The sequence below is a fragment of the Rhinopithecus roxellana genome, chromosome 19 (assembly GCF_007565055.1).
Source record: "Rhinopithecus roxellana isolate Shanxi Qingling chromosome 19, ASM756505v1, whole genome shotgun sequence".
NCBI classification, from domain to species: domain Eukaryota; kingdom Metazoa; phylum Chordata; class Mammalia; order Primates; family Cercopithecidae; genus Rhinopithecus; species Rhinopithecus roxellana.
The window spans coordinates 4,361,687-4,388,795 of NC_044567.1; the positions used below are offsets into that span (position 1 = coordinate 4,361,687).

The 27,109-nt window shown below is 45.6% G+C and overlaps 1 protein-coding gene across 1 annotated transcript; it reads right to left on the bottom strand.

Moving 5' to 3' along the window:
* Positions 1–773: 773 nt before the first annotated feature.
* MRPL45 (mitochondrial ribosomal protein L45) lies at positions 774–27,109 on the bottom strand. Its single transcript, XM_030923989.1, has 8 exons — positions 26,888–27,109; positions 25,513–25,690; positions 24,682–24,799; positions 19,480–19,578; positions 4,851–4,899; positions 2,889–3,038; positions 1,697–1,870; positions 774–1,475 (listed from the first exon to the last, which is right to left on the bottom strand). The coding sequence occupies exons 1-8, from the start codon at positions 27,020–27,022 to the stop codon at positions 1,389–1,391; spliced, it is 990 nt and encodes a 329-aa protein (XP_030779849.1). The 5' UTR covers positions 27,023–27,109; the 3' UTR covers positions 774–1,388.

Below are 27,109 nucleotides of genomic sequence, written 5' to 3' on the forward strand. Positions count from 1 at the left end.
TTCTTCAAAGAAAATTCTAAGCTTGAGAAAGAGAAGTATGAGAATTTAGGCCCTATTTTTCAAGAGGAGCCCACGCTGGACTGATAAAAGCAACAGTACTACAAGCTAAGTTTATTGCTGGTACAAAGTAGTTCCTCTGGCCAGGCGGTATAGTGGCTCATGCCTGTAATCCCAGCACTTTGGGAGGACGAGGCAGGCAGATCACCTGAGGTCAGGAGTTCGAGACCAGCCTAGCCAACACATAGTGAAACCCCATCTTTACTAAAAAAAAAAAAAAAATACAAAAATTAGCCAGGCATGGTGGCGCATGCCTGTAGTCCCAGCTACTTGGGAAGCTGAGGCAGGAGAATAGCTTGAATCTGGGAGGTGGAGCTTGCAGTGAGCCGAGATCGTGCCACTGCACTCCAGCCTGGGTGACAGAGTAAGACTCCATCTCTAAAAAACAAAACAAAACAAAGTGATTTCTCTTGTCACGCTCAGATGACCTAGGACACACGGGCATGTGAGGTCCCACACCCTTCTAACATCCCATCTGGAGCTAAGGAACAAGGAGGGGCTGGCCTATTTTCCTCTGCACATGTTCATACTCTTGTACACTCACCTTGAATACTGGGCTGGAAAGAACAGTCCCCATCTCCAAGTGGTGCTAGAAATCAGGGAATCAAGTACTGCAGATAAATTTTCCAAATGTAACAATCTCTCCATGGTCCCTCCCTCCCCCAGCGCTTCCTGATACAGCCAATAATTAAGAACACAATCAAAGGCTGAGAGACAAATTATGTTTTTGGATTTGTATTTTTCCATAAAATACAAATGCTGATTCATCAGCGAGTCAGTAAATGAAAAAGGGTCTCTTAAGTATCTTATAAACACTAAGTATTCTTTCCCAGTCTGGATTTCCTTAAAGTCACATCACTCACAAGCAGGCTTATCTTCCACTTCTGCCATTTGAAGGCTGGTCTATGCCCAGCCTGAACCAGGGGAAATGTACAGAACTCACCAAAATTTTACCAACACTCTGACAGCGTTTTATTTCAAACTCTGATCCCTGCCCTGTGATTACAAAGAGGATGCTGCTGGTTCTCTCTCACAGTCCCTGCTGTGGAAAAAAGTGGTATCCAATGTTCTCTGAAACATACTGTCTTTCATCTAGACTCAGAAGCTAGACATAAAATTTAAAAAAGAAGAGTGTACATGGCCATGTTATACCTGCCACCTGCTAGGGCCCAGCCATCAGCCATGGTTGCTGAGGATGAGACTACTGAAAAGACCTGAGCAGGATGGGAGAGAACAAAGGTAGTTCTTTCTATAGCATGATGGGAATGGGAGACTTCAAAGCTTCCAGCAGCCTCATCACCCAGGCTTCACCCCAGAAGTCATTTTTGTCATCAGGCTAGCTGAGGCTTCTGGGCCTCTCCTTGTGCCTCTTCATATTCTTCTTCTGGTTTCAGCTGAGGGCCAGGGATCATCACCGTCTGAAAGAGTAGGATGCCAAGTTAACCACCAACCAAGGCCATGGCTAATCCAGAAGAACTTCATCCCCTGCTTCCACCCATCCATCCACCCACCCACCCACCAAGCCTTCCCTTCCCTGGTGGTGCATCACCCCCTCTTGCCACTAGGGGGAGCCCAACAGAGTGGCTTAGGAGACTCCAAGTACTGCTTCAGCTCTCTTAAACCATGCAAGCCACCTTACCTTAAGGATGGGCTGCTTAGGGGGTGCCCATGGGGGAACGATCTTGCTATGCATTCTCCAGCTTCCATATGGGTTTGTCAACTGCTTTTCGAATACAACATACTCCAGGACATCCTTGGGTACATCTTCCTGTCCATACATCAACCGGCCAAACCGGTCATAGATGGCCAGAGTCTGCAAGGATAAAAGCAAATCTGGCATCTTAGTTTTTTTGGTGTGTGAGTGTAAGTTGTTTGTTTTATTGCCACACAATCTTTTTTTTTTTTTTTGAGATGGAGTCTCTGTTGCCTTGGCTGGAGTGCAGTGGTACGATATTGTCTCACTGCAACCTCCACCTCCTAAGTTCAAGTGATTCTCCTGCCTCAACCTCCTGAGTAGGTGAGAGTACAGGCACACACTATCATGCCTGGCCAATTTTTCTATTTTTAGTATACACGGGGTTTTGCCATGTTGGCCAGGCTGGTCTTAAACTCCTGACCTTGTGATCTGCCCGCTGTAGCCTCCCAAAGTGCTGGGATTACAGGTGTGAGTTACTGTGCTCAGCCAGAAAAAATCTTAATGGGTAGAAAAAAAATTATCTTGGAATTCTGAATCTAGGACTATCTGATCAACTACTGACACTTTACTCTTACAGGTTCTTTGACAGGGGGCAGGGATGGGGGAAGTCAAGACCAAGAAGGAGTGGGGCACAATGGCTCATGCCTATAGTCCCAGCACTTTGGGAGGCTGAGGTGGGCAGATCACTTGAGCCCAGGAGTCTGAGACCAGCTTGGGCAAAATGACAAGACCAGTCTCTACAAAAAATACTAAAATTAGCCAGGCATGGTGGCATGCCCCTATAGTCCCAGCTACTTGGAGGCTGAGGTGGGAGGATTGCTTCAGCCCAGGAGGTTGAGGCTGCAGTGAGCCATAATCACATCACTGCACTCCAGCCTGGGTGACAGAATGAGACCCTATCTTGGAGAAAAAAAAAAAAAACACAGGAAGGGTGGGAGAGAATATCCTCACACATGTCTTAGTAGAGCCAACATGTAACAGTGGGAAGGCGACAGCAGCACAGCAAGGAAGACAGATCACAGTGTACCTTTTGCTACTGTTTACAGTCCTGGACAACCACACCCAGCACTCCAGAGGGAGGTGCCCAAGCTCAGTGTGAAGAAAAGCTGGGAGGAAGGCAGACTAGTGCCTCTACCTGCCGGGTGTGCATGCGTACGGTGACCTGGCCGTACACGTTGCCCTGGTTCATCATACTTGAACAGCGAACTTGAACAACATGGGAGGGCTCTAAAGATTCCACAAAGCTCCAGCGGACGGTCTTATATTTGATGTCCCAGGTCATGTCCTAAGGGCAGAGAAGAACAAGTTCAACTGGATTTTTCCCTCCCTTTAAGGAAGCTGGTGCTGCCACACTGCTCTTACTTCCTGCAAGACTACAGCCAAGAGGCAGCACATTTCCCACCACATACTCTCTTGTGCCTGTTTTCTCTCGCATCTTCCCAAGTTTTGATTAAGCTATTGGTCAAGTTCACCTGACAACTCTCTCTTTATCTAAATCACAACTTCAGACCCACCTTCCTCTTTGAGCACCCTTCTCCAAATCAATGAAAACCACATTCCAAACTGCCAGCATGCCCAATACACCATCATCCCTCCCATACACTTTCATAATCTGGCAATTATTGCATGTACTTGTGTTGACTGCATATATATATATTTTTTCCCACTCACCTATTAACAATGAAAAGTGGGAATTTTACAGGACTTAAGGGCTAAACTGCTAGGACTGGGGAAGACTTATAGAAACTGAAGTTCTACTGATAGAAACCCAAGGTTCTTTTTTTTTTTTTGAGACGGGAGTCTCGCTCTGTCACCCAAGCTGAAGCACAGTGGCGCGATCTCGGCTCACTGCAAGCTCCACCTCCCAGCTTCACACCATTTTCTTGCCTCAGCCTCCCAAGTAGCTGGGACTACAGGTGCCCGCCACCATGTCCCGCTAATTTATTTGTATTTTCAGTAGAGATGGGGTTTCACCATGTTAGCCAGGATGGTCTTGATCTCCTGACCTTGTGATCCACCCGCCTCAGCCTCCCAAAGTGCTGGGATTACAGGCATGAGCCACTGCACCCAGCCCCAAGTTCTTATTCTTGAATCTCTAACTGAACCACAAAGTTCTTATCCTTGGGGGTCCCTCCAAGTGCCTCACACTGCTGTTACCACTCCATATAAGCCTCATGAACTCTGGTTAAATCCTTCATGATAGTGCAGGCATATGGAGATGTGGCCTCGTATAGCCCATATCCAAGCCTCAGGATGCTCCTGCAGTGTCATGACTGCTGGCTGAGGGACCTCTTTTATTCGCCAGGGCCCTTACCAGAGTCCGTGTCAAGACATTATCATTCAGCTACAAACAATGAAATTTCAGCCTGTACCTTAAACTTCCTACACTCTCAAAACTGATCCTTCTTAAGAGAAACCAGGCAGGGCACGGCGGGGCTCATGCCTGTAATCCCAGCACTTTGGGAGGCCAAGGTCAGTGGATCACCTGAGGTCGGGAGTTTGAGACCAGCCTGACCAACATGGAGAAACCCCATCTCTACTAAAAATACAAAATTAGGCCATGTGCGGTAGCTCAGCCCTGTAATCCCAGCACTTTGGTAGGCCGAGGCGGGCGGATCACGAGGTCAGAAGATTGAGACCATCCTGGCTAACACGGTGAAACCCTGTCTCTACTAAAAATACAAAAAATTAGCTGGGTGTGGTGGCGGGTGCCTGCAGTCCCAGCTACTCAGGAGGCTGAGGCAGGAGAATGGCATGAACCTGGGAGGCGGAGCTTGCAGTGAGCCCAGATCTCGCCACTCCACTCCAGCCTGGGCGACAGAGCAAGACTCTGTCTCAAAATAAATAAATAAGTAAATCATTAGGCGGGCATGGTGGCGGGCACCTGTAATCCCAGCTACTTGGGAGGCTGAGGCAGAAGAATCGCTTGAACCCGGGAGGTGGAGGTTGCAGTGAGCCAAGATTGCACCATCGCACTCCAGCCTGGGCAACAAGAGTGAAAATCTGTCCCCCCCAAAAAAGGAAAAGAAAAACCAGAGACGATGTCTAGAATCTGTCCACTTAGTCACCCTCAGTTCTAAGGAGGATGAGAACTTACTGGAAAACAGTGTTCAGTTACCAAGGTATGAAGTCGGTCATGGTCTGAGCTACAAAAGAAAACAATAAATATCATTGACTACTGCTCTTATAATACCCTGTATGAAGACTGAAAATGGAAAACAATTCATTTTTATAAATGTTTTCAGCACATCTTGTATAAGCCAGGTATATAATATGCTAAATTCTAGGGGCACAAAGACAAACAATAATGTGATTTACCAGAAAACCCTCAGATCTAGTAGCAGAATAAAATTATATTGCAAAAAAAAAAAAATTTTTTTTTTTTTAATTATGTTTAAATCTAAGGAGCAGGAGGAAATTTCTCTAAAATTACCATATATCCTTAAGATGGGTACCCTCACTGGGACATAGGACCTGATTTTTGCTCTAAGCTGGTATGAGCAACAAAGTTCAACACAAGTAACAATCAATAGCTTGTTTTTATCTCCTCTTGCCTCTGACCTAGCATCAGTACCATCTGGCTTGGCCTTATATCTTTTTTTTTTTTTTTTTTTTTTGAAGTCAGAGTCTCGCTCTGTCGCCAGGCTGGAGTGCAGGGCCATGATCTCGGCTCACTGCAACCTCCACCTCTCGGGTTCAAGCGATTCTCCTGCCTCAGCCTCCTGAGTAGCTGGGACTACAGGTGCCCGCCATGACACCCACCTAATTTTTGTATTTTTAGTAAAGATGGGGTTTCACCATGTTGTTGGCCTTGTATCTTATAATCTCATCTTTGAACCTAGTCAAAGATAATCATGTCTTTCCTGGTCCTATTATCTCTCCTCTATCTTGCTGCTGCCAGAGTGGCCAAGTTATGCTGACTCTATACAGTAATGGTTAGAAAAACACAAAACAGCCAGGCGCAGTGGCTCACGCCTGTCATTCCAGCACTTTGGGAGGCCGAGACAGGTGGATCACGAGGTCAGGAGATTGAGACCATCCTGGCTAACAAGGTGAAACCCCATCTCCACTAAAAATACAAAAAAAGGCCGGGCGCGGTGGCTCAAGCCTGTAATCCCAGCACTTTGGGAGGCCGAGACGGGCGGATCACGAGGTCAGGAGATCGAGACCATCCTGGCTAACACGGTGAAACCCCGTCTCTACTAAAAATACAAAAAAACTAGCCGGGCGAGGTGGCGGGCGCCTGTAGTCCCAGCTACTCGGGAGGCTGAGGCAGGAGAATGGCGTAAACCCGGGAGGCGGAGCTTGCAGTGAGCTGAGATCTGGCCACTGCACTCCAGTCCGGGCGACAGAGCGAGACTCCGCCTCAAAAAAAAAAAAAAAAAAAAAAAAAAAAAAATACAAAAAAAAAAAAATACAAAAAAAGTTAGCTGAGTGTAGTGGTGGGTGCCTGTAGTCCCAGCTACTCGGGAGGCTGAGGCAGGAAAATGGCATGAAACTGGGAGGCAGAGGTTGCGTTGAGCTGAGATTGTGCCACTGCACTCCAGCCTGGGCGACAGAGCGAGACTCCGTCTCAAAAAAAAGCCAAAAAACAAAAAAAAACAAAAAACCCCACAAAACAGACAACAAACCCTAGCTCCTATAGGTACAAGATTATAGGAGGGTTCCTAACTGATGAGTATCAAATCTAAGGCCATAGATTAGCTTCTTTCAGATACACACATGACTTTTCCCCAGTTTACTATGAGCAGTTTAACTCTTTGTCCCCTTTGAAAAATCTTGCTCTCTTTACCCAGAGTGGGTAAAGGATTAGTTCTAATACGTCTATCTGCTTCCCTTTCATCTCCATTCCTACTAGGAAAGATTCCAAGTCATTTCCTCTACTGTAGGAACAGACTAGACTAGACTGAGCTGTGGTGACAACTACCATGACTGGCACCTCTGAGTGAACTCTTCCTCCTCACTATCCTGGCATAGAAGTCTTTGGTGGAAATAAATAAACTCAATTTTCCATGAGTTCACTTACTATTTTGCAATAGAATTTACTCTGAAAAGGTAGACATCTGCTTCTGCAACATAACAGACTGAGTTAATGTAAAACTACTCCTACTATAAACATTTTAAAATGTTGGATAAAATGGGCCAGATGCAGTGGCTCACCCCTGTAATCCCAGCACTTTGGGAGGCCAAGGCAGGCGTATCATGAGGTCAGGAGATCAAGACCATCCTGGCCAACATGGTGAAACCATGTCTCTACTAAAAATACAAAAATTAGCCAGGTGCAGTGATACACGCCTGTAGTCTCAGCTACTCAGGAGGCTGAGGCAGGAGAATGGCTTGAACCCAGGAGGCAGAGGTTGCAGTGAGCCAAGATCGCGCCACTGTACTCCAGCCTGGCAACAGAGTGAGATTCCATCTCAAAAAAAAGAAGGACATGTTGAATAAAATGTGAAATAGACAAATACACTTTTTTTTGGGGGGGGGATTGCACCACGGCCCTCCAGCCTGGGTGACAGAGTGAGACTCTGGGACTAAAGGTGCGCGCCATCACACGCAGCTTATTTTTGTATTTTTAATAGAGTTGGGGTTTCACCATGTTGGCTAGGTTGGTCTCGAACTCCTGGACTCAAGTGATCTGCCTGCCTCGGCCTCCCAAAGTGCTGCAATTATAGGCATGAGCCACCATACCCGACCAAAAAATAATTTGACAGAAACCACCGCTAAGGAAACCCAGACATTGTAATTATTAGTAAAGACACAAATCAATTGTCCTAAATATGCCCAATGAGCTAAAGGAAACCACGGACAAAGAAGTAATGAAATCAGAAAAACGTGTGAACACATTGAGAATATCGCTAAAGAGACAGAAATTATACAAGGGAACCAAACAGAAATTATGGAGCTAAAAAGTACAATAAATTTTCAAATTCACTAGAGGGGTTCAACAGCAGATTTGAGCAGGCAAAGATCAGTGAACTTGAGGATAAGGTCAGTTAAAATTACATAGTCTAAAATGCAAAGAGAAAAAAGAATGAAGAAAAACAAACGAAACCTTGAGGGACCTATGGGACATCATCAAGTATACCAAATACACATCACAGGAGTCCCAGAAAAAGAAGAAAGAAATGGATTGAAAAAAATATTTGAAGAAATAATGCGGCCAGACACAGTGGCTCACACCTGTAATCCCAGCACTTTGGGAGGCCAAGGTGGGTGGATCACCTGAGGTCAGGAGTTCAAGACCAGTCTGGCCAACAGGGTGAAACCCTATCTCTACTAAAAAGTACAAAAATTAGCCGGGTGTGGTGGCAAGCACCTGTAATCCCAGCTACTTGGGAGACTGAGGTAGGAGAATCGCTTGAACCTGGGAGGCAGAGGCTGCAATGAGCCGAGATCAGGCCACTGCACTCCAGCCTGGGCAACAAGAGTAAAGCTCCATCTCAAAAAATAAAATAAAAATAAAATGCAAAAAAGAAAGAAAGAAATAATGGCCGCAGACATCCCAAATCTGATGAAAGACATTAATATGTACATCCAGGAAGCTAAAAAACCTCCAAGCAAGATAAACTGAAAGGAATCCATACCAAGAAACATTAAAACCAAAGTGTCAAAACCCAAAGACAAAGAATGAATCTTGAAAGCAGCAACAGGCTGGGCATAGCAGCTCATGTCTATCATCCCAACACATTGGGAGGCAGAGGCAAGAGGATCACTTGAGGCCAGGAGTCGAGACCAGCCTGGGCAACAAAGCGAGACCCCTGTCTCTACAAAAAATTAGAAAAAAAAAAAAATTAGCCAGGTGCTGTGGCACACACCTGTAGTCCCAGCTACTCAGGGGCTAAGGTGGGAAGATCGCTTGAGCCCAGCAGGTTGAGGCTGCAGTGGAGCTATCATTGCACCACTGTGCTCACTCCAGCCTGGCTAATGAAGTGAGAACCTGACAAGAAAAGAAAGAAAGAAAGAGAGAGAGACAGAGAGAGAGAGAGAGAAAGAGAGAAAGAAAGACAGGAAAGAAACAAAGGCTAAAGGGGATCCTTCAGGCTAAAATGAAAGGACACCAGAAAGTAACTCAAAACCACAAGAAAAAAACAAAAAACACTAGTAAAAGTAACTACATAGGTAAATATAAAAGCCTGTATTGTACTTTTGGTTTGTAATTCATCATTTTTCATCCTATATGATTTAAAAGACAAATGCATAAAACAATAATTATGAATTGATGTAATGGGCACCCAAGGTATAAAACTGTAATCTGTGATAATGAAGCAGGAGAGACATAATAAAGTGGGAGAGACAGACATATAGGAGCAGAGTGTTTGTATATTATTGAAACTAAGTTGGTATTATTCAAACTAGGTTGAACTAGCCACCGCACCTGACCGTGTTTCTCTATTTCTGCAAAAACCACTGGTGGGGACAGGCGCGGTGGTTCAAGCCTGTAATCCCAACACTTTGGGAGGTCGAGGCAGGTGGATCATTTGAGGTCAGGAGTTTGAGACCAGCCTGGCCACTTAATGGGAAAGGACAGTCTCTTCAATAAATGGTGCTAGAAAAATGAATATTCACATGCAAAAAAAAGCAAAAACATCACATACTTTTCACTACATACAAAAACTAACTCAAAATGGAGCAAAGACCTAAATGTGAGAACTAAAACTATAAAAATCTTAGAGAAAAAGAAAGGGGAATTACTTCACGACACTGGATTTGGCAATGATTTCTTGAATATGACACCAAAAGGAAAAACCCAATATGGTAACAAAAGAAAAAAACTTGATAAACTGGATTTCATCAAAACCAAAAACTTTTTTGCATCAAAAGATACTATCAAGAGTGAAAAGATGGCCAGGCGTGGTGGCTCATGCCTGTAATCCCAGCACTCTGGGAGGCTGAGGCAGGTGGATCACCCAAGGTCGGGAGTTCAAGACTAGCCCGGCCAAACATGCTGAAACCCTGTCTCTATTAAAAATACAAAAATTAGCCAGGTGTGGTGGCACATGCCTGTAATCCCAGCTACATGGGAGGCTGAGGCAGGAGAATTGCTTGAACCCAGGAGGCAGAGGTTGCAGTGAGCCGAGATCGCACCATTGCACTCCAGCCTGGGCTTCAAGAGCAAAACTCCATCTCTAAAAAAAATAATAATAAAAGAGTGAAAAGTCAAACCATAAAATGGGGGAAAATATTAGCAAAGCATTTATCTGATAAGGGATTAATATCCAAAATAAATAAAGAACTCCTATAACTCAACAATAAAATACAGCCTAATTTTAAAATAGACCTTTCTGGGCTGGGTGCAGTGGCTCACGCCTGTAATTCCAGCACTTTGGAAGGCTGAGGCAGGTGGATCATCTGAGGTCAGGCGTTCGAGACCAGCCTGGCCAACATGGTGAAACCCCGTATCTACTAAAAATACAAAAATTAGCTGGGCATGGTGGTGCATGCCTGTAATGCCAGCCACTCGGGAGCTGAGGCAGGAGAATCGCTTGAACCCAGGAGGTGGAGGTTGCTATGAGCCAAGATCATGCCACTGCAGTCCCGCCTGAGTGACAGAGCAAGACTTCATTTCAAAAAAAAAAAACCTGTCTTCAAAGAAGATGTACAAAAGGCCAATAGCACATGAAAAGATGCTCAATGTCACTAGCTATTAGGGAAATACAAAGCAAAACCATAATGAGATACCACACTTCACACCCATGAGGATGCCTATTATAAAAATAAAAAGGCTGGCCATGGTAGCTCACATCTGTAGTCCTAGCACTTTGAGAGGCCGAAGCAAGAGGACTGCTTGAGCCCAGGAGGTTGAGACCAGCTTGGGCAACACAGTGAGACCCCATTTCATATATATATATATATATATATATATATATTTTTTTTTTTTTTAATAAAAAGGAAAGTGGCCAGGCACGGTGGCTCATGCCTGTAATCCCAGGACTTTGGGAGGCCGAGGTGGGTGGATCATGAGGTCAGGAGATCGAGACCATCCTGGCTAACACGGTAAAACCCCGTCTCTACTAAAAATACAAAAAATTAGCTAGGCGTGGTGGCGGGCGCCTATAGTCCCAGCTACTCAGGACGTTGAGGCAGGAGAATGGCATGAACCTGAGAGACGGAGGTTGAAGCAAGCCGAGATCTCGCCACTGCACTCCAGCCTGGGTGACAGAGCAAGACTCCATCTCAAAAAAAAAAAAAAAGAATAAAAAGGAAAGTAATAGGTATCAGTGAGGATGTAGAGAAACTGGAATCCTTGTGCATTGGTCGTAGGAATGTAAAACAGTATAGCTGCTATGGAAAACCATATGGTGGTTCCTCAAAAAGTTAGGGTTTTTTTTGAGACAGAGTCTCATTTTGTCACTGAGGCTGGAGTCTAGTGACACAATCTTAGCTCACCACAGCCTCAAAAATCCCTGGGCTCAAGCAATCCTTCTGCCTTAGCACCTCGAATAGCTGGGACTACAGGCATGCGCCATCACGCCTGGCTGATTTTTTTTGTTTTTTTTTTTTTTTGAGACAGAGTCTCGCTGTGTCGCCCAGGCTGGCATGCAGTGGCGCAATCTCCACTCACTGCAAGCTCCGCCTCCCAGGTTCACGCCATTCTCCTGCCTCAGCCTCCCATGTACTACACGGGGACTACAGGCACCTGCCACCGCGCCCAGCTAATTTTTGTATTTTTTTTTTTTTTTTTTTTTTTGAGACGGAGTCTCGCTCTGTCGCCCAGGCTGGAGTGCAGTGGCCGGATCTCAGCTCACTGCAAGCTCCGCCTCCCGGGTTTACGCCATTCTCTCGCCTCAGCCTCCCAAGTAGCTTGGACTACAGGCGCCCGCCATCTCGCCCGGCTAATTTTTTGTATTTTTTTAGTAGAGACGGGGTTTCACCGTGTTAGCCAGGATGGTCTCGATCTCCTGACCTCGTGATCCGCCCGTCTCGGCCTCCCAAAGTGCTGGGATTACAGGCTTGAGCCACCATGCCTGGCCCTGGCTGATTTTTTAAATTTTTTTGTAGAGATGGGGGTCTCACTCTGTTGCCCAGAAACAATCCTCCCACTTTGGCCTCCAAAAGTGCTGAATTACAGGTATGAGCCACCTAGCCCCTCACAAAGTTAAACACAGAGCTACCATGTGATCTAACAACTTCAGTTCTGAGTATATACCCAAATGAATTGAAAGCATGAACTCAAAGAGATACTTGTACACCAACAATCACAGCAGCATTATGCCACAATAAAAGGTGGAAACAACCTGAATGTCCATCACTAGATGAATGGATAAACAAAATGTGGTGCATATACATACAATGAAATATTATTCAGCCTTAATAAAGAAACACATGTAGCCAGGCATGGTGGCCCATACCTGTAATCCCTGCACTTAGAGAGGCTGAGGCAGGTGGATCACCTGAGGTCAGGAATTTGAGACCAGTCTGGCCAACATGGTGAACCCCATCTCTACTAAAAATACACAAATTAGCAGGGTGTGGTGGCAGGCGTCTGTAATCCCAGCTACTTGGGAGGCTGAGGCTGGAGAATCGCTTGAACCCAGGAGGCAGAGGTTGCAGTGACCGGAGATCGAGCCATTGCACTCCAGCCTGGGTGACAAGAGTGAAACTCCATCTCAGAAAATAAGTAAGTAAATAAACAGAAATAAGGAGACACATACTATAATATATATGAACATTGAAGACATCATGCTAAGTGAACTAAGCCAATCGCAAAAGGTCAAAAACTGTAAGATTCCACTTATGTGAGATACCTAGATGCCTTCGTCTGTTCAGGATGCTATAACAAAAATACCGTAAACCAGGTGGCTTATAAACAACATGTATTTCTCACAGTGCCTTGATCTTGGACTTCCCAGCCTCTAGAACACTCACAGTCTGGTGAGAGCCTGTTCCTTATAGATGGTGACTTCTTGCTGTGTCCTCAACGGGTAAAAGGGGTGCACAAGCTCCCTCGGGTCTTTTTTTTTTTTTTTTTGAGACGGAGTCTCGCTCTGTCACCAGGATGGAGTGCAGTGGTGCAATCTCAGCTCACTGCAAGCAACCTCTACTTCCTGGTTCAAGCAATTCTCTTGCCGCAGCCTCCCGAGTAACTGGGACTACAGGTACGTGTCACCACGCCCAGCTAATTTTTGTGTTTTTAGTAGAGACAGGGTTTCACCATGTTGGCCAGTATGGCCTTGATCTCTTGATCTTGTGATCCACCTGCCTCAGCCTCCCAAAGTGCTGGGATTACAGGCGTGAACCACTGCGCCTGGCCCCTCAGGTCTCTTTTATAAGGGCACTATTCCCATTCATGAGGGCTCCACTCTCATGACCTCATCACCTCCCAGAGGTCCCTCCACAGCCTATACCATCACCTTGGGGGTTAGGATTTCGACAAATGAATTTTCAGGAGACACAAACATTCAGACCATAGCATCAGGATGGTTAAATTCATAGAGAAAGAAAGTAGACAGCTGGGTGTGGTGGCTCAAGTCTGTAATCCCAGCACTTTGGGAGGCCGAAGTAGGAGGACCACTCGAGGCCAGGAGTTTGAGACCAGCCTGGCTAACATGGTAAAACCCCATCTCCACTAAAAATACCAAATAAATAAATAAATAAAGTAGAATGGAGGTTACCAGGTGATAAGGGAAGAGGGCAATGGGGAATTACTGCTTAGTGGGTACAAAATTTCTGTTTGGGATGAACACAATCTGGAAATGGATAGTGGTAAGAATTGTACAACACTGTGAATGTACTTAATGCCACTGAATTATATACTTCAAAATGATTAAAATTGTAAATTTTATATTATGTGTATTTTACCACAAATGTGTAAAAGCTGTTATTAATCGTATAATTTTTTTTTTTTTTTTGAGACGGAATTTCGCTCTGTCGCCCAGGCTGGAGTGCAATGGCACAATCTCGGCTCACTGCAAGCTGCACCTCCCAGGTTCACACCATTCTCCTGCCTCAGCCTCCTGAGTAGCTGGGACTACAGGCGCCCGCCACTGCACCCGGCTAATTTTTTGTATTTTTAGTAGAGACAGGGTTTCACCATGTTAGCCAGGATGGTCTCGATCTCCTGACCTCGTGATCCACCCGTCTCGGCCTCCCAAAGTGCTGGGATTACAGACGTGAGCCACTGCGCCTGGCCCCAGTCTTATAATTTTTAAGATAAATGATTGTCTTTGATTTTTCTAAAATATCTATTTGTTAAAAAAAAAAATGCAGGAATACAAAATGACAAGAAAACTGTACCAACACTTTGGGAGGACAAGGTGAGAGGACTGCTTGAGGCCAGAGTTCGAGACCAGCCTAGGCAACATAGCAAGACTCTGTCTCTACAAAAAATTTAAAAATTAGCCAGGTATGGGCCAGGCGCGGTGGCTCAAGCCTGTAATCCCAGCACTTTGGGAGGCCGAGACGGGCAGATCACGAGGTCAGGAGATCAAGACCATCCTGGCTAACACAGTGAAACCCCATCTCTACTAAAAAACACAAAAAACTAGCGAGGCGACGTGGCGGGCGCCTGTAGTCCCAGCTACTTGGGAGGCTGAGGCAGGAGAATGGCATGAACCCGGGAGGCGGAGCTTGCAGTGAGCTGAGATCCGGCCACTGCACTCCAGCCTGGGTGACAGCGAGACTCCGTCTCAAAAAAAAAAAAAAAAAAATTAGCCAGGTATGGTGGCATGTACTAAGTCTCAGCTACTTGGAAGGCTGAAGTGGGAGAATCACTTGAGCCTGGGAGGTCAAGGCAGCAGTGAGGTGTGATTGCGCCACTGTACTCTAGCCTGAGTGAAAGAGCAAGATCCTATCTCAAAAACCAAAAACAAGCTCAAGCCTGTAATCCCAGCACTTTGGGAGGCCGAGACGGGCGGATCACGAGGTCAGGAGATTGAGACCATCCTGGCTAACACAGTGAAACCCCATCTCTACTAAAAAATACAAAAAGCTAGCCGGGCAAGGTGGCTGGTGCCTGTAGTCCCAGCTACTCGGGAGGCTGAGGCAGGAGAATGGTGTAAACCCGGGAAGCGGAGCTTGCAGTGAGCTGAGATCCGGCCACTGCACTCCAGCCCGGGCGACAGAGCGAGACTCCGTCTCAAAAAAAAAAAAAGAAAACCAAAAACAAGGCCAGGCACAATGGCTCACGCCTGTAATCCCAGCACTTTGGGAGGCTGAGGCAGGTGGATCACCCGAGGTCAGGAGTTCGAGACCAGCCTGACCAATACGGTGAAATGCTATCTCTACTAAAATTACAAAACTCAGCTGGGCATCATGGCATGCACCTGTAGTCTCAGCTACTCCAGGGGCTGAGACAGGATAATTCCTTGAACCCGGGAGGCAGAGGTTGCAGTGAGCAGAGATCGCACTACTACACTCCAGCCAGGGCAACAGAGCAAGACTCCATCTCAAAAACAAAAACAAAAATGACAAGAACTAACTAAAACCCAAAAGAAACAAATAAGACAAGAGAAAATGGACCTATTGAAGACATAGATTTTGAAGTCATCAGACACAGATTTTAAAATAACTGTGATTAGTATGCTCAAGAAATTAGATGACAGAGTAGACAATTTTACCAGAGAACTGGACACACACACACACACACACACACACACACACACACATATCAATGAACATTCTAAAAGTGAAAAACAGAAAATAAATATAAAATTAAAAGCTCGATAGGTAGGTTAACAGCAGATTAGCTACAACTGAAAAGAAGACAGGAAGATAGATCAGAGAATATCCAGACTAAAGCTGGAGGGGAAAAAAAAGGTTGGAAAAATATAGAAAAGAGCTGAAGACACATTTGGCACATAGTGAAAGATCTAACATATGTGTATTCAGAACTACACAAGGAGACGAGAAAGTGGAGCAGAAGCAACATCTGAAGAGATGAGTTCTGACTGAGAATTTTCCAACACTGACAAAAAAAGCACCCAAAGATTTAAGAAGCAATATGAACCCAGAGCAGGATAAAAGACACACACATGGCCCGGTGTGGTGGCACATGCCTATAATCCCAGCATTTTGGGAGTCTGAGGGGAAGGATCGCTTGAAGCCAGGGATTCAAGACCAGCCTGGGCAACAAGGCCAGACCCTGTCTTTACAAAAAAACTAAAAAATAAATAAATAAAATACATAAAAATTTAAGAAGACATAGATAAATCATAGTAAACTGCTGAATACTAAAGAGAGAGAAAAAATCATTTTTTGTTTTTTTTTTTTTGAGATGGAGTTTTGCTCTGTCGCTGAGGCTGGAGTAGAGTGGCACGATCTCAGCTCACTGCAACCTCGGACTCCCAGATTCAAGTGATTCTCCTGCCTCAGACCCTCCGGAGTAGCTAGGATTACAGGCATGCACCACCACACCTGACTAATTATTGGATTCTTTTTTTTTTTTGAGATGGAGTCTTGCTCTGTCACCCAGGCTGGCGTGCAATGGTGCGATCTTGGCTCACTGCAACCTCGGCCTCCCGGGTTCAAGCAATTCTCCTGCGTCACCCTCCCAAGTAGCTGAGATTACACGCATGTGCCACCACATCTGGCTAATTTTTTTATTATTATTATTAGTAGAGACGGGGTTTCACCATATTGGCCAGGCTGGTTTTGAACTCCTGACCTTGTGATCTGCCAGCCTCGGCCTCCCAAAGCACTGGGATTACAGGCGAAAGCCACCATGCCCAGCCCGAGAGAAAATCTTCAAAGCACACAAAGTCACCTGGGCACAGTGGCTCACACCTGTAATCCCAGCATTTTGGGAGGCCAAGGTGGGCGGATCACAAAGTCAGGAGTTCAAGACCAGCCTGGCCAATATGGTGAAACCCTGTCTCTACCAAAAATACACAAATTAGCTGGGCGTGGTGGTGGGCACCTGTAGTTCCAGCTACTCTAGAGGATGAGACAAAAGAATCATTTCAAACCGGGAGGCGGAGGTTGCAGTGAGTAAAAATTGTGCTACTGCACTCCAGCCTGGGCGACAGAGCAAGACTCTGTCTCGAAAGAAAAAGATAAATAAAAGAGCACAAAGTAAAAATAAACTTTAACAAAATTTTTTTAAAAAGTTAATTTCTCAATAGAAACAACAGTAATGCTGAAGAGGGTGGATCACCTGAGGTCAGGAGTTCGAGATCAGCCTGGCCAACATGACAAAACCCCATCTCTACTAAAACTACAAAAATTGGCCAGGCGCAGTGGCTCACGCCTGTAATCCCAGCACTTTGGGAGGCCAAGACAGGCAGATCACAAGGTCAGGAGATCGAGACCATCTTGGCTTACACAATGAAACTGTATCTCTACTAAAAATACAAAAAATTAGCCGGGCATGGTGGCGGGCGCCTATAGTCCCAGCTACTCAGGAGGCTGAGGCAGGAGAATGGTGTGAACCCGGGAGGCGGAACCTGCAGTGAGCCGAGATCAGGAGACTGCACTCCAACCTGGGAGACACAGCGAGACTCTGTCTCAAAAAAAAAAAAAAATTAGGCCGAGTGCGGTGGCTCATGCCTGTAATCCCAGCACTTTGGGAGGCCAAGGTGGGTGGATTACTTGAGGTCAGGAGTTCAAGACCAGCCTGGCCAACATGGTGAAACCCATCTCTATTAAAAATGCAGAAAATAGTCAGGTGTGGTGGTGCGTACCTGTAATCCCAGTTACTTGGGAGGGTAAGCAGGATAACTGCTTGAATCTGGGAGGCAGAGGTTGCAGTGAGCCAAGATCACGTCACTGCACTCCAGCTTGAGCAACAGAACAAGAGTCTATCTCAAAAAAAAATAACAACAATGTTTTGAGAAATAAAACAAGGCTAGGCATAGTGACTCACATCTGTAATTACAACACTTTGGGAGGCTGAGGCAGGCAGATAACCTGAAGTCAGGAGTTTCAGACCACCTGGCCAACATGGTAAAACCCCATCTATACTAAAAATACAAAAATTAGCTGGGTGTGGTGGCGTGCACCTGAAATCCCAGTTACTTGGGAGGCTAAGGCAGGAGAATCGCTTGAACCCAGGAGGCAGAGGCTGCAGTGAGCCAAGATTGCACCATTACACTCCAGCCTGGGTGACAGAGCCAGAACTCCATCTCAAAAAGGAAAAAAAAAAAAAATGACCAGCCTCCGTAGTCTGGGCAACGTGGTGAAATCCCATCTCTACAAAAAATATGAAAACTGGCAGGGTGTGGTGGTACACCCCTAGAGTTGCAGCTACTCAGGGAGCTAAGGTGGGAGGATCACTTGAGCCCTGGAGTTGAGGCTGCAATAAGCGTGATTGTACCACTGCACTCCAGCTTGAGCAACAGAATGAGGCAGTCTCAAAACAAGAAACAAAAACAAGAACAGCCTGGGCAACATCGTGAGATCCCATCTCTATTCAAAATAAATAAATTTTTTAGAAGAAATAAAAGTAAAATTAAATAATTAATGGATTTTAGACTACAGGTTTTGGGTCCCACCTGAAGCCCAGCCACAGCAGCCACAGATCAAAGAATGCCAGCAGCAGTCCATGGCTAGTACTTAAGATATTCCAGCCTCCTAATATTGATTCTTCATATTCCTAGCAGCCCTAACTTGAATGAATCAAGAAAAAGCTGGGTGACCAGGCATGGTGGATCATGCCTATAATCTCATCACTGTGGGAGGCCAAGGGAGGAGGATTGCTTGAGCCCAGGAATTTGAGACTCATCTAGGGAACACAGCAAAACCTTGTCTCTACAAAAAAAAATTTATTTTAATTAGCCGGGTGTGGTGGCAGACGCCGATGGTCCCAGCTCTACTTGGGGAACTAAGTAGAGTCCCTGAGAGAACCACTTGAGTCCAGGAGGTCAAGGCTGCAGTAAGCCATGATCATGCCACTGCATTCCAGACTGCACAACAGTGAGACTCCATCTCATTAAAAAAAAAAAAAAAAGGTGGGGGGGCTGGGCATAGTGGCTCACGCCTGTAATCCTAACACTTTGGGAGACTGAGGCGGGAGGATTGCCTGAGGTCAGGAGTTCGGGACCAGTCTGGCCAACATGGTGAAATCCCGTCTCTACTAAAATACAAAAAATTAGCTGGACATGGTAGCGTGTGCCTCCAATCCCAGCTACTTGGAAGGCTGAGGCAGGGGAATTGCTTGAACCAGGGAGGTGGAGGTTGAGCTGAGATTGTGCCATTGCACTCCAGCCTGGGTGAGACAGCAAGACTCCATCTCAAAACAAAAAATTAAAAAATAAAAGTGGAGGGAGAGCTGGAAATTTTCACAAGAATTAGGCAGGAGAATGGCGTAAACCCGGGGAGGCGGAGCTTGCAGTGAGCTGAGATCCGGCCACTGCACTCCAGTCCGGGCGACAGAGCGAGACTCCGCCTCAAAAAAAAAAAAAAAAAAAAAAAAAAAAAAAAAAAAAAAAAGAAATATATTCAAAATAACCAAGGAAAGGGAAATGAAGATACATAAGACAAACACACAAAAAAGATCAGGATGAATTCAGGGATCAGATGGGGTGAAAAAGGCAGCTATTCTAGCACAAGGTTCCAACACATGCAGGTGGAACTGAGACAGACCAAATGGTAGAAATTCCCAGAAGCAGAGAAAGGAGTGAAAGACAGCTTCAGTCACTAATTACTTCCAATACAGGAAGTTCTCTCACTCTAGATATCTTACCTGAAGGCAGAAAACAAATTTGTGCAAAACAAAAACAAACAAAAAACTGTGCCTAAAATAATAGCTAACTGCTGAGAACAGAATGGGTAAAGATAGGAAGTTCACTTACTTGTTGAGACAAAGGTGAGCTTCAATAAAGATATCCTTAGCTTTTTCAGGGAAGTCCTTTATTTTAAAATTGGCATCATAGTCTTTTATCCTCCGGATTCTATAAAATTAAATCTGAGTATTACTTCTAAAGGTCTTCTCACAATTCCATAATTCACAGCTTACACTGAGCTCCATTCATGTCCATCTACTTACTCAATAATTGATTTTTTTTTTTTTTTTTTTTTTTTTTTTTTGAGACGGAGTCTCACTCTGTCACCCAGGCTGGAGTGCAGTGGCTCATGCCTGTAATCCCAGCACTTTGGGAGGCCGAAGCAGGTAGATCACTTGAGGTCAGGAGTTTGAGACCAGCCTAATCAACATGGTGAAACACCATCTCTACTAAAAAAATAAAAATATGCTGGGCGTGATGGTGCACACCTGTAATCCCAGCTACTCGGGAGGCTGAGGCACAAGAATCGCTTCAACCCGGGAGGCAGAGGTTGCAGTGAGCAGAGATCACACCACTGCATTCCAGCCTGGGTCACAGAGAGAGACTGCATCTCAAAAAGAAAAAAAAAAAAGTAACTGGGCATGGTGGTGCTGTCTGTAATCCCAGCTACTTAGGAGGCTGAGGCAGGAGAATCACTTGAACTTAGAAGGCAGAGATTGTAGTGATTGCGCCACTGCACTCTGAACTGGGCAACAGAGCGAGACTCCATCTAAAAAAAAAAAGGGTCAGAATAACACTGGGCTTCGTTTTTTTGAGACGGAGTCTCGCTCTGTCGCCCTGACTGGAGTGCGGGGGCACGATCTCGGCTCACTGCAAGCTCTGCCTCCCGGGTTCACGCCATTCTCCTGCCTCAGTCTCCTCAGTAGCTGGGACTACAGGCGCCCACCATCACGCCCAACTAATTTTCTTTGTATTTTTAGTGGAAACGGGGTTTTACTGTATTAGCCAGGATGGTCTCGATCTCCTGACCTCGTGATCCACCCACCTTGGCCTCCCAAAGTGCTGGGATTACAGGTGTGAGCCACCGTGCCTGGCCTTTTTATTTTTTTTTTGAGATGGAGTGTCCGTTGCACAGGCTAGAGTACAGTGGCACAATCTCGGCTCACTGCAACCTCTACCTCCTGGGTTCAAGTGATTCTCCTGCCTCAGACTCCCAAGTAGCTCGGACGACAAGCACACACTACCCCACCCAGCTAATTTTTGTATTTTTAGTAGACATGAGGTTTCACCATGCTGGCCAGGCTGGTCTCAAACTCCTGACCTCGTGATCTGCCCGCCTCAGCCTCCCAAAGTGCTAGGATTACAGGCCTGAGCCATGGCACCCGGCAACACTGGGCTTCCTAACAGCAACATTAGGAGTTACAAAGACAGGCCGGGTGCGGTGGCTGACGCCTGTAATCCCAGCACTTTGGGAAGCCGAGGCAGGCAGATCATGAGGTCAGGAGATCGAGACCATCCTGGCCAACATGGTGAAACCCCATCTCCACTAAAAACACAAAAAATTAGCCAGGCATGATGACACATGCCTATAGTTCCAGCTACTCGGGAGACTGAGGCAGGAGAATCACTTGAACCCAGGAGGCAGAGGTTGCAGTGAGCTGAGATCCTGCCACCACACTCCAGCCTGGGTGACAGAGCAAGACTCTGTCTCAAAAAAAAAGAAGTTACGGCTAGGTGGCTCATGCCTGCTGTAATCCCAGCACTTTGGGAGGCTGAGGTGGGCGGCTCATAAGGTCAGGAGTTCGAGACCAGCCTGGCCAATATGATGAAACCCTATCTCTACTAAAAATACAAAAATTAGCCGGACATAATGATGGGCGCCTGTAGTCCCAGCTACTCAGGAGGCTAAGGCAGAAGACTCGCTTGAATCCGAGGCAGAGGTTGCACTGGGCAACAGTGTAAGCCTCCATCTCAAAAAAAATAAAAATAAAAATAAGTTACAAAGACAAGAGAGCAGTGCTTTTATTATTAATTAATTAATTCATTCATTCATTCACTGAGACAGGGTCTCACTCTGTCGCCCAGGCTAGAGTACAGTGATGCCATCAGGGCTGTCTGCAGCCTTGACCTCTGGGGCTCAAGCAATCCTCCCACTTCAGCCTCCCAAGTAACTGGAACTACAAGTGTGCACTGCTTGGCTAATTTTCACTTTTTTTTAGTTTTTGTAGAGACAAGGTCTCACTGTGTTGCCCAGCTGGTATTCAACTCCTGTTCAAGTGATCCTCCTACCTCAGCCTCCCAAAGTATTGAGATTACAGGCATGACCCACCACGCCCAGACTTTGAGCAGTACTTTTAATTGAGGAAAAAATGATTTCTATCGCAGAAGTCAATACCTGGGCAAATTATATATGAAGTGTGAAAATAAAAGAAAGACTTCTTTTTAGACTTGCAAGATCTCATTTATCCACCATGCAGCCTTTCTCAGGAAGCTGCTAGAAAATGTGCTCCATCAAAGTAATGAAATAAATTATGAAAACATAAAGACATAAGACCCAAGCAACAGGGACTACAACATAAGAGGGAGGCAAGAGGAATATTAGATCCTAAGATGTACAGTTGGCCTTAAGAGCAACTAGTCCAGATTGAAACAGGTAAGAAGACTCCAGGAAGGATTTCTTGAAAAAGATGAAATTAATAAAATATTTAATGTTGCAGGGCGTGGTGGCTCACACCTGTAATCCCAGTACTTTGGGAGGCTGAGGCGTGTAGATAATGAGGTCAGGAGTTTGAGACCAGCCTGGCCGATATGGTGAAACCCCGTCTATACTAAAAATACAAAAAACTTAGCCGGCATGGTGGCGAACGCCTGTAGTCCCACCTACTGGGGAGGCTAAGGCAGAAGAATTGCTTGAACCTGGGAGGCAGAGGTTGCAGTGAGCCAAGATCATGCCACTGCACCCCAGCCTGGGCGACAGAGTGAAACTCCCTCTCAAAAAAAAAATTTAATGTTTTGAATGCACAGAGAGGAAATTACATAACCCACAGTTCCATAAGCAAATGAGCAAATTAAGACACTTCACTTCAGAAAAAAAAAAATATTATGCAGGAAAGAAAAAGTATTCATAATGTACTCTATAACTCAGCCGTCAACAGCATTTTCCAAGTTATAACAATGTAAATAGAGAATCTGATTAAATTAAAGTGTTAATTTAAGTATGTTAAAGGAATTTATCCCAGGAATGTGAAGTTGGTTTAATATTTGAAAATCAATTAATAAGACCAGGCATGGTACCTCATGCCTGTAATGCCAGCACTTTGGGAGGTCAGGAAGGGTGGATCACCTGAGGTCAAGAGTCCTGGCTGGCTAACATGGTGAAACCCTGTCTCTATTAAAAATGCAAAAATTGGCTGGGCGTGGTGGCTCACGCCTGTAATCCCAGCACTTTGGGAGGCCGAGGTGGGCAGATCATAAGGTCAGGAGATCAAGACCATCCTGGCTAACAGAGTGAAACCCCATCTCTACTAAAAATACAAAAAAGCCGGGCGTGGTGGCAGGGGCCTGTAGTCCCAGCTACTCGGGAGGCTGAGGCAGGAGAATGGCGTGAACCCGGGAGGCGGAGCTTGCAGTGAGCCAAGATTGCGCCACTGCACTCCAGCCTGGGCGACACAGTGAGGCTCCGTCTCAAAAAATAAAATGAAAAATAAAAATAAAAAATAAAAATGCAAAAATTAGTGGGGTCTGGTGGTGCGCACCTGTAGTCTCAGCTACTCGGGAGGCTGAGACAGGAGAATCACTTGAACTTGGGAGGCGGAGGCTGCAGTGGCCACGATGGAGCCACTACACTCCAGCCTGGGCAAAAGAACAAGACTCCATTTCAAAAAAAAAAAAAGAAAATCAATTAATATGTCATATCAACAAAATAAAGAACAAATATCACATGATCATCTCAATAGACACAAAAAAGCATTTGACAAAATCTGACACCTCTTTATACTCTTTAACCTCAAAGCCTTGCTTGTACTGTTCTGTTTCCCTAGAATGCTGTTCCTCACCACACTTCTCCATCTGGCTAACTCTAAAAAAATCCCAACCTTTTTTTTTTTTTTTTTTTTGAGATCATAAGGTGGATCATAAGGTCAGGAATTTGAGACCAGCCTGGCCAATATGGTGAAACCCTGTCTCTACTAAAAATACAAAATTAGCCGGGCATGGTGGTACATGCCTGAAATCCCAGCTACTCAGGAGGCTGAGGCAGGAGAATCGCTTGAACCCAGGAGGCAGAGGTTGCGGTGAGCCAAGATGGCACCATTGCACTCCAGTCTGGGCAACAAGAGCAAAACTCTATCTCAAAAACAAACAAACAAACAAACAAAATCAAATATATGATTAAAAAAGGATTCAACACACTCCAAAGTCAACTCCCTAACTGATGTGACAAAAATTACCAATAAACTCAAGGATGCTAAGAATCAGAAGGCCCGCCGGGCGCAGTGGCTAACGCTTGCAATCCCAGCACTTTGGGAGGCCGAGGCGGGCGGATCACGAGGTCAGGAGATCGAGACCATCCTGGCTAACACAGTGAAACCCCGTCTCTATTAAAAATACAAAAAAAGGCCAGGCACGGTGGCTCAAGCCTGTAATCCCAGCACTTTGGGAGGCTGAGACGGGCGGATCACGAGGTCAGGAGTTCGAGACCATCCTGACGAACACGGTGAAACCCCATCTATACTAAAAAATACAAAAACTAGCCGGGCGAGGTGGCGGGCGCCTGTAGTCCCAGCTACTCGGGAGGCTGAGGCAGGAGAATGGTGTAAACCCGGGAGGCGGAGCTTGCAGTGAGCTGAGATCCGGCCACTGCACTCCAGCCTGGGCGACAGAGCAAGACTCCGTCTCAAAAACAAAACAAAACAAAACAAGAACAAAAAATTAGCCGGGCGTGGTGGCAGGCACCTGTAGTCCCAGCTACTTGGGAGGCTAAGGCAGGAGAAGGGTGTGAACCTGGGAGACGGAGCTTGCAGTGAGCTGAGATCGCGCCACTGCACTCCAGCCAGGGCGACAGAGCAAGACTCTGTCTCAAAAAAAAAAAAAAGATCAGAAGGCCCACATTATTCTGCATTAAATACAGACTCTACTACAAAGAAGAAAATACCATCATGTTATTAAGAGAGTGATACCCAATCCAATTAACCTAAAAAGATCTCTTTGGGATAAAGTAGCAACAAGAAATTGTTATTCTAATACCAAGTCCCAACTGTGTCAGACACCTACGACATTTGCGATGCCACAGTCTTCTTCATTCGTTCAGTTCTCTGTATCAGTCCCTCCTTTGAAAGAGATGATATGCGTGCATCACCCTCAGGAGGAACATAGGCATCAAATATACCAGCTGTAATAAGGGAAGAAAAAAATTAAGAAAGCGTTGAAAGATTGAGAAAAACTCATAAAATTGAAGTAATGTACAATTGGGAAGGATTGTGGGTATGAAGTAGACTAATGAAACAGACTTCCATGTAGAGAGAACTATGTTACACTAAAAAAAAAAACAGAACAAGCCCGGGCGCGGTGGCTCACGCCTGTAATCCCAGCACTTTGAGAGGCTGAGGTGGGCAAATCACAAGGTCAGGAGTTCAAGACCAGCCTGGCCAAGATGATGAAACCCCTTCTCTACTAAAAATACAAAAACTAGCCAGGTACGGTGGCAGGTGCCTATAATCCCAGCTACTTGGAAGGCTGAGGTAGGAGAATCACCTGAACCTGGGGGGTAGAGGTTGCAGTGAGCCGAGATTGTGCCACTGGGTGACAGAATGAGACTCTGTCTCAAAACAAAACAAAACAAGCCAGAAAGATTTAAGTCTTCTCTCAGAGCCTCAGTTTCTACTTCCACAAAATGGGGAAATTGCACTCTTGCCTTCTACAGACAGTTTGAAAGTAAGTTCATAGAACAACTTCATGATATACAGTATATATAAGGCTAATCATTATTGAGGCTGAACTGACTTCGTGCTTAATTAAATATCATCAATCATAGTCTAAGTCATCCCAAGTTCCAGAAGATCTCTGACAGAAGGATCCCAGGTCAGGGTCCCAGAAATACCTCACCTGTACAGGCCAGATGTATGGAACGGTCTGATTTTTCTGGAGGAATAACCAATCCTGCTTTCCGGGCATGTTCCATAAACTCTTTTTCTGTTTTAAATTTACGTTGACTAACAGGAGGTGTGAAACGTTTTTTAGTTCTTACTGGAACTATAGCTGAGGACTGAGTCACCAGAACTGGCTGGAAGGTAAAGGAAAGGTTAGGAACCTAGAAAAAACATCTACTATGTTTTACAAACTCTAAGCACTATAGAAAGGGCATATCCAAAGAATGCTTCAGGAACAATTATGAAACAATGATCACAGGGAAAAATGCATTAGGACCTTAATACTTATAGGTGTCTCTAAATAGAAGACAGTTGGCAACCTTTATTAACATTACATTTACTAAAGGCTTTCCTTTAGAACTTTCCACAGTACAGGACAATGCTAACTCCTACAGATACTGAGTTGATTAAAGCAAGTTTCAAAGAACTGATGGTGATGGGGAAACACCAGCCCAATACTGAAATGAGCAGAATACTATTCTTTATTACTTTATTTTTATTTTTTGAGACAGATCGCTAGCCTGGAGTGCGGTTGCACGATCACGGCTCATTGCAGCCTTGGCTGTAGTTATCTTCCCACTGCAGCCTCCCAAGTAGCTGGGACTACAGGAGTGCGCCATCGCACTCGACTAATTTAAACATTTTTGTAAAGACGGGGTCTTACTATGTTGCCCAGGCTCATTTCGAACTCCTGGGCTCAAGCCATCCTTCCGCCTTGGACTTCCAAGTGCTGAGGTTACAAGTGTGAACCACCGCGCCTGGCCCTGAATGCTATTCTTAAACCATAAGCAAAGTCCTCTTGTAGGCATCTGCTCCATATTTACTCGAGATATTTTGCTCATTCTATCGGGAGTCTCACTGTAAACTTTATTCTGTCGTTTTAGCACCCAACTGACCAATAAACCCTTGAAAGACCAGGGAACCTTTTCTCTCTGATCATGAGGTTTGCTCAGACGGGTCGGTGACAATATGGGACGCCCTCATTTTCGGCTACTCTTCAACGTAGTTCATTTATAAGAATCGAAGATTACGGAGTCCACCTTCCAACCCATTACTTGTCTCCCTTTTAACATCTCCTCGCCAGACGGACCCAAATCAATCCAGAAAAACTTAATCCCCGTTAATTCACTCGCTCTCACGGCCTTGTCTAGGCTCTCCCCATTCGACCACTGAGCTCAGTAGCTGCGTCCTGTCCACCTCAGCCTCTTCCACGGCCTAGGTATGACTCGTATTGTCCCAGCTCACCAAGGACAATTGCACAGAGAGTATTTCCCTCTACTCTGTCCTCCTCTTCTAGCCCCTAGGGTCCTATCGACCCCGTCCCTACCCACCTGCCGAGACCACCAGCCCAAAACCCTCGATAAACGAGACAACCCTTGAGGTATGGGGGCTGCCATCTTGTTCCCGCAAAGGCCGCCGGGAAGGGAGCTGCGAGTGAAGAGCGTCGGGTAGGAGACAAGCCGCATAGGGTGGAGCTAGCACAGGAGTGGAATTTTCCAGGGAGCGCGCCCTCCGCCGAAATGTGAGCAGCGAGGACGCGCACGTGCTCGCGG